Here is an 11,150-nt window from a genome sequence, read left to right on the forward strand (position 1 = left end):
AAGGTAACCTATCATAGTATAAAACTCAAAGTTTTGAGTGTTAGTGTTTACCTGCAAGAGGTCTCGGGTACTCTCTATGCATTCTCAGCGAATCATGTGTGGCTAGTCTGAAGTAGTAGGTGGGTATGCTAGCATCAGTTATACGTGTGAATGTTGCCCTGCTTCCAATTCGTAACGAAGCCTCATGGTCCACTACCTTATTGGTCTTTCTTGCATCAACACAAACGTACTCCGTTACCATATAACATGCCTTAACTTTGATTATTTCATCAAAGTGTTCTTGTTGATTTAAGTTGGCCATAACTTCGATACCGTCGCCCTGCGTTGAACATTAAAAGAAAAGGATGTGAACAGATTCATAGTTAGGTCATTTCAAACGGATGCAATACAATTAGCATATAGTAGGACAGAATACTCACATTGCTGTCTACAAAAAGGTAGCAGAGTTCCTTCTGGAATTTTGGTATCCACTTTTTTATAACTCTTACCAGTAGCGGTTGCGGTTTTAGACGCTTTTGATGTCACGGATGTGTATCAAGTTATATTCCATTCTGTTGACTGTTGTGGAGTTACTGTAGCTGTTAGTGTAAGCAAGGTATATACAATATCAAAATAAAAAGTGTGTACAATGTATACGTATGTGTGTCGTTAGACTATGCTATGTATGATAGTTAAGTATTGTATTAAACATATGCACAATAGTAGTGAAAATAAATTGTATGTTGCTAGTTTATTGTATTATCTATTTCTTGTAGAAAGTCTGAGTAGACTATGTTTTTGGTTAGAGCTGGGTCTTCGTCATTGTGTGGTACGATCAAAATTTTGAGTGAGTGGGGTGTAGTTGCTCTTGATAGAGCTACATATAATTGGCCGTGACCGAATACAGGTTGTGACAAGTAGATCCCTATCTTATCTAAAGATTGACCTTGGCTCTTGTTAATTGTCATTGCATAGCATAGACGAAATGGAAACTGTTGCCTTTTGAGTTCAAAAGGTAGCTGTTCATCCTTATGTGTTAGGCTTATTTTGGTAATGTAAACTCGGCGACCTATGAATTTGCCCATCATTATTTGTGCCTCTACGATCCCGGGCAGTAGTTGTGTAATTATAAGTCGTGTGCTATTACAGAGACCATCAGCTGGATTGAGGTTTCTTAGTAACATGATAGGTGAATTTACTTTTAGTTCAAGAGTGTGTGGGGGAAGGCCATTGAAGTTTAGAAGGTTTAGGTACTCTACAGGGTAGAGCAGCTCAATATCGCTATTGTCACCTGGGTGAGGAACAACCGAGTCAATGCTTGTGTAGGTTCTTGTTGTTCCAGGTGTCATATTGATAACGATAGAGTTAATCTCTTTTACTGTTTCATTCTTAGGACATATAATAGCTTTCTTTGAGAGTGTTGTTGCGTTGAGGTTTTGTAAAGTATCGGCATTGTAAATGAAGTGTATAAGTTCGGTTAAAGTAGTGTCAGAATAACGTATAAGATATTCATCAGGTATACGTATATTTTTTGTATCTTCTGGATCATTCACATCTCGTGATCCAATAACTCCATCACCAACAGAGACTAACCATGAAGAGAATACAGAAATAACATTTTGTTCTGTGCAACTAATATTTGGTCTATGTAGGCGCATGTTATCTGTAAGTTTGGAGACCTTGAAACTGTGCCACAGGTAAGATCTTGGCAATGACGAAGCAAGAATGGTTGACTTTGACGCCTTAGAAATTATTGGAAGTGTCTGTCTAAAGTCTCCACCTAGTAAGACCGATTTTCCTCCAAATGGTTTATCCTTACAATTGAATAGGTCCCTAAGTGACCTGTCTAGCGACTTGAAGCACCGACGGTCGTTCATTGGAGCCTCATCCCAGATTATAAGTGAAGTTTCAGTCAGTAAATGTGCTAGTTGTGTGTTTTTCTTAATGTTACAGAGTGAGTTATCGATTACGTCTAACGGGATTTTGAATCTTGAATGAGTCGTTCGGCCCGAAGGAAGTAGCAATGATGCAATTCCAGAGGCTACAACAGCTAGCACAATGCTTCCAGTTGAGCGTAATGTTGATAGTATTGTTGTCCATAAGAATGTCTTCCCGGTTCCTCCATGACCATACACAAACACCAAGATCTGACGGTGCGAGGCGACTGCAGAAGTGACATCCTCATATATTCTGCTTTGTTGAAGGTTAAGCTTAGATCTATGTGAATTATGTTCAATTGATAGCAAGTGTCGATCATAGTTCCTCTCTTCCATTAAAAGTCTGTTTTGCAGTTGCTGAAGCAAAGCAGGTCTTGGCATAGGCAGACTGTAATCTGATAGAGACTTTGAAGGTGTGCCAGATTAGAGTAACAGTTCTAGTTCGTAGAGAACATATTGCTTGAGATCGTCATCATTAGCAATACCATGGTTTCTCATACCATCATCTACCATCTTACGCCATTGTTTTTCCCACATGCGCAAAGGGTCTGTTACTTCACAAAACAAAAGCATTTGAGTGAATAATGCCCGTAGCTCGCTGGCGGTGGCCCAAACTGAAGCCTCCTCAAAGGCAGTTGACCATTCAACATCGTCACCAAGCAAGCCTAACTTTTCACACGCAGCTCGAAAGGTTTCACAAACCTCTCCGTTGACTGTTCGTATGGACATGAAGGATGTACAGCCTCTTTGATAGCCCAACAACATGCGTAAGAAAAAGGCCTCTCCGCTGCTAGGATGTATGTAGACCAGCCTTCCGATTGCGGGGTTTTTGTTCGATCCACGTCTCATCCAGACTTTAGATTCCCATTTATACTCTGACAAAAAGTCGATGTATCGTAGGTGACGACCACTGGCATCCCTAGCGTTGTTGGATAGCCACTCTGTTAAAGTTGTTCATTTGCTGAAAGTGTTAGTTGCTACATTCTCAAGCAGGTTTGTTTCTCTAAAAGTGACGTTCTGCATGTTCTCTAAGTGGACGGCTAGTACTTGTACAGCTGGATTTCTAACGTGAATGTCAAAGTTAAATATCCTCCATGCGGCTTCGTGTGGACAGATGAACCTACCGTTAACAAAGTTTTGAATTTCATTCACGTTGGAGGGTTAAGGTTTATGGCTTCTGTCCGTTTCAGTTGGTGTTTTTGAGATGCTATAACGTATACGGTTAGCGCCCTTTGAAATGTACTTGAAAAGATACTTGATTAGCATGCTCCAACCACAATACTCGACATTGATATGAGCCATAAAATGTGAAGATAAAGTACGGTTGTAAGGCACAACGTATCTGTTATCTATCTTAACATCGCCCTTCATGACAGAGAAACGATCCAGTCTCCTTCTGTAATGAACGTGACCATTGTCATCAAAGGAAGTTTCAGGTTCAAAGTGCTTAGGAAAGCTCTTGGAGCAAGATCCCAAGTCCATACATGGTGAACTGGGATTAAGCAATCCACATGGTCCATGAATCATTAGTTCAGTGACTATCTTGTATAGATGAGGCTCAACCGAAGGATTTGGTATCTCAGCAGAGATAAAATTGTCAATTTCACACGTATCCTTGATTCTACATGTCGGGCTAACCCATAGAAGGATGTGACAATGTGGAAGGCCTCTTTTCTAAAACTCAACTGTATATAAATATGCGTTGAAGTAACAAACTTAGTTATGTAAACGTGAGATATACTTGTGAATTACAGTAGTGTAACCTATAAGCAGCCAAGACAGTACCTGCAACAATTTCACCGAATGTCTTGTTCGCTTTGATAAATTTTAGAAACAACCGAAGCTTTATTTGAAAGACCCTAGCAATTATATCCGGACGGTCTGGTGACTTTAAAGAAGGAAACCGTGACAAATATCTTGTAATCTCAGGCCACTTAATGTTGCAGGTAACTGTAATGAAATATTAAGGTTTACCATGTACCCTACAGATAGCCAAAGCATCTTGATAGTGTTCGTACATGTATCGCGGACCACCTACAAAGGATGACGGTAAGACAGTGCGTTTACCAACATCACGGCCTTCTGTGTCACCGTGTTGAACTGCGTCTTCGACGCCCTGTAGGAACTCTGTGCGGAAAACATTCTGGTTTAGTCTTATATAGTCAAGTTGTCCCTCCTCAATACAGACGTATGCATCAACAATGAACTGCTGCAACAACCTGCCCCCCCCCTCAAAAGTAAGGTGTATAAGTTATATCAATCATGCAACAAATAGCTATAGTACATATTCATCGTCAGCTTTCTGTCTCGCGTTCCATCTCTGACTCGAAGCATAAGTTCAGATGACCAGCCACGTTCACCATAAAGAAAAAGAAGCGGGTACTGCAAGGGCATATATAACGAATGAAGTTTGTTTATACGTTGTGGCCCACCTTCTTTGTGTCTGATGACAATGTCGAAATTTGTACACATTGGATCAGCGTCGGTGACTATGGCACCTATGCAGCCTGCGGATGGCATGTCATAACGTAATTTGTCACGTGAACCATAGAGACGAACAGAAAAGTCGGGGACGTTGTCCGATAAACAAAGATCCCTGGCTGTACGAAAAAGCCGCACGAACTCGTTAGTAAACTCTAAGATGCTAAGAAGGATGCTAACTGTTCAAGGAGAAATGCGTGATTGGTCACCCGAGGTAAAGGGATACAGACGGTTGTCTATTTCATTCTCAGTGTCGTACACATACATTTGCAAGAATCGTGGTCTTTCATTTAGTGCCGGGCACAGAGTACCCACCCAATGGTGAATCTGACCACTAATCTTAAAAACGCATGGACCAGAACCTCGATTTATAGTGTCATCAATTTTAGCACCGAAAGAAGTCATAGAGAAAACAGAATTGTACGCACGAATGTTAGACATAAAGTCTGGCTGCTGGAAAAGATGAATGATTGTGGTATAAGGACGCCTAGGATAAGGAAGTGCAACACGACCTCCCTTACAACATTGGGTATACCTTGATTGTTGGCTGCTTGAAGAAGCAATAGAACGTTCATCAAACCAAAACAGAGCGTCACAAAACTCACAAACTTTGTCACAGTCACCGTTATTTATATAGCAAGATGCGTTTAGGGGTGCATTACTAAGTAGTGTAGATCGATGAGAAGCCTGTCTAGAAGACTGACCACGATGATAGTTAGTAAACAGTGAGGAGTCAGTTCGAGATCTCTTACTACGTGACATGTCGAGGGACAGCAGAGTAATACACGAAAGTTGATAGTAAAAATCAAATATAACAGTTATACAAAAAAGTCAACTAAATGAAAATAAGACAACCGACAACTAAACATAATGGTTTTTTTCATGAGAACATTTCCCTAATACGATTAACAAAAAGTAAAAGTACACATAAAGAAGTACCTGTAAACGAAGTCCTAACAGTTTGAACAACAAAATTGACAATAAAAGAATATAAGCATAATCAATGATTTATGATGGAAGCAAAAAAATCATTCAAGGCAAGTTGCACAATATAACATGTTTTCTCAACTTCTAACACAAAGAGACACACTTTCAGTCAGTAGTGCAATCCGATTGATATTCGGTGACTAAAATTTGCAAAATTATCCAAAAACTTCAAAGAAAAGTTGACTAACATAACAAAATAAATAAATAAATAAATATATATATATATATATATATATATATATATATAAAACATACCTCCTTGTAGGTATCAAGTTTTATAACCATATTAAAGCAATTGTAGATTTATAATATAAAAGAAATGGAAAACAGTGTTTTGTTTTTCAGCTAGCCAATAGGGATGACAATGGGTCAAGTTTGTGTCGGGTTTAGATATTCCGAAGCCTACCTGATTATTAAAATTCATCCCAAACCCATCGGGTTTTTATCAGGTAATTAAACGTCGGGTTTCAGGGATACCCATCAAGTTTCAGATTTTCTATCGGGTTTTGACAAAATACTCAATAAGTAATAAATAACATGATACAATAAATACACATAAACTTAATTGTGTGTAAATGATACGATGACTCAAAAGAGTAATAGAAAAGAAAATAGACATTTTTAAAGTTGCAGGTTGTAACCAAATAGCAACAACGTGCTATTAAATCACAAAATAAATAAGTGTTGGCGTACAACACAAAGGCTTTTATCAAATAACAAAAAAAAAAAAACCTGACATTTGTAATTTGTAACATCGTAAATCCACATACAACAAATATAGTGATTACTATTTTATGAAGTGATTTCTTCATAAAACTGGGAATTAACATGCTGACAGTGGTATGTATCTAGATTTAGTTTGTTTCAACGTATTCGTAAACATGGGTTGGGCACGAAACTCCAAATAAGCATTAAGACAAATTCATAGGGAACGTCTCAAATCGAAATAAATAACAATAAAATGACGACAAATCAATTTCACGTTACCTGAAACGGAACAAACGAAAATTAAGCAGCCTAGCGGCCAAAGTTCAGGTCACCACTGAAGACATCATCACCATCACTGTAAAAGAAAGCAGATATAAGAATATACAAAAAAAATTCAATTCAATTGACATTCTGTGAACATTTAAAAACTTATCTAAAAAAGTAAATAAGTAAATAAATAAAGAATACAGGGTGCAGTTTGATTGAGCAGCTAGCATTAAACAACCTAGTACAATTGCATTAACCAACGCCAATTCAACCAAAATATGAAAATCTATCAAGAAGCGAAAACCGACCAAAACAATAAACAGCAAAGAAACTTACATCATTAACCTCCATTATATCTTACTAAATTCACAGCGTCACACATATAGATAGACGTGTTCATGGTTTGGTTTGAGAACGTGAAACCGCGCAAACCGGTCCTTGGTTTAGTTTCACGATCGGTTTAGTATTTCAGCTGTAGCTCGGTCGGTTTAAAATATTCCAAATCGTAGTGAACGGTTTGGTTTATGGTTTATACCAAAAACCTCAAACTCATTATATTGTATACATCAAGATTAGTCCTTTAAAGAAAATAATTATAAGATTCAAAGCAAAATAATTATAAGATTCAAAGCAAAATATTCCAAATCGTAGTGAACGGTTTGGTTTATGGTTTATACCAAAAACCTCAAACTCATTATATTGTATACATCAAGATTAGTCCTTTAAAGAAAATAATTATAAGATTCAAAGCAAAATGACGTCAATAATTTAATAAAATAAAAAAACAAAATCCGAAACCAAGCATTTCATCAAACACCTGGCGTGCAGTAAACTTCACCGAGTAAGAATCAAAATGCAAGCACTAATATGGCATCCATAAACTTATTCCAAGCAAGAATCAAAATGCAAGCACTAATATGACATCGATAAACTTAAGCATCAATTTTCCACACAAAACAGAACATAAATACAGGGAGATCAACATATAATATAGAAAATTAGAATGTTAAAATTCCCTAAATATACTTGTAAATAAACGAGATCAAGTGAAAGAATGAACTGTGAAGAACAACTGAAATCTAAAGAACATAATATAAACTGAAGGATTAATACATGATAGTAACCTCATCCACAGAGCTCCGATAGTTTGGTGAGAGAATACAGCTAGAGGAGAAAGATTTGCATGTATGAATTTTAAAAAGCATACAAAAGAAAGACAACTAAACCACGTGGCTTCAACTAATTACACGTGTGGAACAATAAAGGGAATTGGATATGTACATCAGTCACAACTGAGAGTACAACATAGGAAGCCTAATTCTGAAGAAGAAACAGTGAAATACTCTCACATTAGAAACTTGTAAAATATAATATATAATTATATATATATATATATATATATATAGGATTAGGTTCATTTCAGAAGTATTTTTAGTGCGAGAAGTACGAGAAATAAATCCAACCAATCACAATTTATCTTTTGATTTTCATTTATTTTACTCACTAGGGTAAATTGGTAAAAAGGTCTTTTTTATGTTTTTGGTAACTAATAATCATCTGAGAGGGTTACACATTTTTTCAATATCCTTTTTATAAAATTTTTATCATTTATTTTCCAATACACGTGGATATTTTGCTACGCAAAAGCAACCTAACGTTATATACATATTTGAATCTTCGTAAAATTTAACATGGTTGAATCTAATATAAAATGTAGCCTGAGCTATAGTCCAAATCTATAAAATTCTTGCAATCTGGTTTCGTGTAAAAAAGTCAATACCTAGTATAACTCTTGAACATTACATCAACTTAGCAAATTATTTTGGTGCACGCTACTTAAAATACACAATCATACACACAAACAAATATTTCACAATCAGATTTTAAACACATTTCATTATCACTTCAAAAAAAAAATCCAAACGCTTTAATGAGTTCGACATACTAAAAGAGTTACAAAAAGAAAAAAAAAATTGTTAAAATCATCATAACATATGGGTTATAAAAAAGCAGCTTAAAACCAAATCGCCAATCTAAACTTAGAACATATATAATGTCGGCTCTTTTCTTATAATTGTATTTATGTCAAATAGCATAATCTTAGCTTTAAACTTTGTTCTTGAATTGAGAATTTCTTATTTCTGCCTTGATGATCCTCTCCTACAGCAACGAACAACAATTTATGCCATAACCCTCACAAAAAAGAAGCAGATAAACATTTTCATATTTTTACTACCTACGCAATATTTACAAAATCACATCCTGCATAAACAACTTATGCCCACACAAATAATTTATGTGATAACTTGTTTTATTTTTATTAACATGATCATAAACAATTTTTATTATTTAAAGTGATCTTATCATTTATAACACCATGAATTTCTCACTGCACAACATGGACTCATCCCTACACAGTCTAAATATCAGCTTCTATTTCAAATATCATACACAAGTATTACTAATCAGTACACACTTAGCATAACTAACACACACCATAGCATATATCATAATTCATACATAAACAAACTGTTCGCATGTAGGTATGTATGCACGCATGACTGCTTGTGTGTAGGTACGTATGGTAGTATGTACGTACATAGGGACGTACACACAGGCGTGTACGCACGTAGGGACATACACCCAGGCGTGTACACACATAGGTACACCCGTGCGTAGGGACGTAGGTACGTACGTGCGTATGTATCTATGTACATACGCATGTATGTACGTAAGCATGTTTTTATCGTTAATTATTATATGGTTTTACAAACATACACCCCTACCTAATCCTCAATTATTATTAACTATACAATATAAACCTATTTTTACACTTTGTTTAATCATTAGTTATTACCAAATACACAAAACAACCAGATGCATAAAGTAATTAGACCTCCACTCAATTATTTATTTTACTAACAACACAACACACACAATTAGATGTATTAAATCTTTGTAAATAAAACGATGTACCCACTATCTTGGTATAGAAACCTTATATTACTACATCTACAAAGCTCAATTGAATAAAATATATATATGAAAATAAAAATGGGAATTACACAAGTCGACGATGAAATACAGTTAAAAAAATTCACAATATAGGCATTTCTTATCTTATATGATACTTTGATTCAAACAAACAACACAAATTAGCCTACATCCTTGAAGCTTTACGTTTGATAGGGTCACCAAATCAAATAGAAATACCCCCAATTACGCTTCACAAGAACTTGATGATGTATTAGAGATGGTCGATTGACTCTTAACACTACCAAACAGAATCTAAGTGGTTAATCTCACCAATTTTGTGTATCAATTCACATCGAGTGACAGATTTCACGCGACAAGCAATGGTGAACGGTTTGGGAATGAAACAAGGGTTTCCAAGCGTTACTTGTTTCAATCTGATTGTTTTAGACCATCCTACCCTTTTAGCTTATAATATCATAAGAAATCCTTAAAGATAATTACAAAAATACCATAATGCATTTGAAACCATTGATGTATGTAATCAATGGCTGAGATTTATTTCTCGCACTTCTCGCTATAATATCACTTCTCGCATGATCCATCCCCTATATATATATATATGGGATGGTTCAAATGAAAACCATGGTTTTCTTGAAAACTATTTTTTTCAATTCTAGCCATTGATCAAACCTAATCAATGGTTAATTTTAAGTAATGGCAGTCTTGTAATTATGGTTAACAAAAAGGGTATTATTCAGATCATTAAGGGGTAGTCTAGATATAACACCTTTTTTTAAATTAACTAGGTTTGTAACTCGCCGCTTTGCGGCGATGTTGATTTATGATAGTAGATGTTTCATTTCCGAACAGCATTTGACATAGAAAGTAAAGAGGCAGATGGCATATTTTAGCAAAAGCATTTTACCAAAAAACGTCATAATTCCTAGCATGTAGTTTCTACAACAGTCCTATTACCCAATTATAGTTACATGTTCTTTATAAAAGCCCCAACTTATGTGGGTTGACATAATTATAAACTATTGGGTGATTTTAACCAAAAAAATTTTGCCTTGTGTTTCCAACATTGTGTCCATGATTTCTTCAATGCATTTTTTGCTTCTTTTCGCCCGGACATGTAATCAATATTTAGTTGATGATAGAAGACATTTCCAAAGTCATATACAACAACTTGAACTAAGATTATATTTGTTTGTCGCTACATGTTGCTTGTTGTGATGGTCTTTTGTATTTGGAGTCAGGTGTTGGTGGTGGTAGCTTTGTTGTAGGCGATGAAGTTGATTGCCCAGCGTTTGCCATTTTTGAAATCTTACTAATGGTTACCAACTTGTGTCCCCTGACTATGAGGGTAAAGTTCATGGTCATTCCTATCATTGTGGATATTGGTTGTGATAATGTTTTTGGATCGTAGTGTCCCATTTCTTCCACCATCACCTGGCAATCCGTTTTGAGGTAATCTAACATTGTTTCATTGTAGCTAATAGCATCAGTTGCGTCTGTGTCATCAGTGATCTTTGCATTGAGGCAGTACCTATTGTGTTTATGAATTAGTATAATGTTGGTATATAATAAGACGTATTAAAACATTTAATTATGTTTTCACTTGTTTAGATTCATGGGTTTTTGTATAAAGTTTTTTTAGTATTTAAGAGTTGTTTTAGAGTAAACTCTCTTGTGATAAACCAATAGTATGACTTTGTCTTTGTTAAGAACAAAGTTGTCAGATTATCAATCTCATCAAAACATCAATATCTTCATTTCTTGTATCATACTAAGGCTAAGACAAAGGCATTTGTT

At 35.6% G+C, this 11,150-nt stretch overlaps 1 protein-coding gene across 1 annotated transcript; it reads right to left on the reverse strand.

Moving 5' to 3' along the window:
* Positions 1 to 725: 725 nt before the first annotated feature.
* On the reverse strand, positions 726 to 2,297 carry LOC143624937 (uncharacterized). Its single transcript, XM_077095428.1, has one exon. It carries the CDS (start codon positions 2,295 to 2,297, stop codon positions 726 to 728), a length of 1,572 nt encoding a protein of 523 aa, XP_076951543.1.
* Positions 2,298 to 11,150: the final 8,853 nt, after the last annotated feature.

The sequence above is a fragment of the Bidens hawaiensis genome, unplaced genomic scaffold, assembly GCF_021521415.1.
Source record: "Bidens hawaiensis isolate Kalapana, Puna unplaced genomic scaffold, B.hawaiensis_p1.1 tig00004003_1, whole genome shotgun sequence".
NCBI classification, from domain to species: Eukaryota; Viridiplantae; Streptophyta; class Magnoliopsida; order Asterales; family Asteraceae; genus Bidens; species Bidens hawaiensis.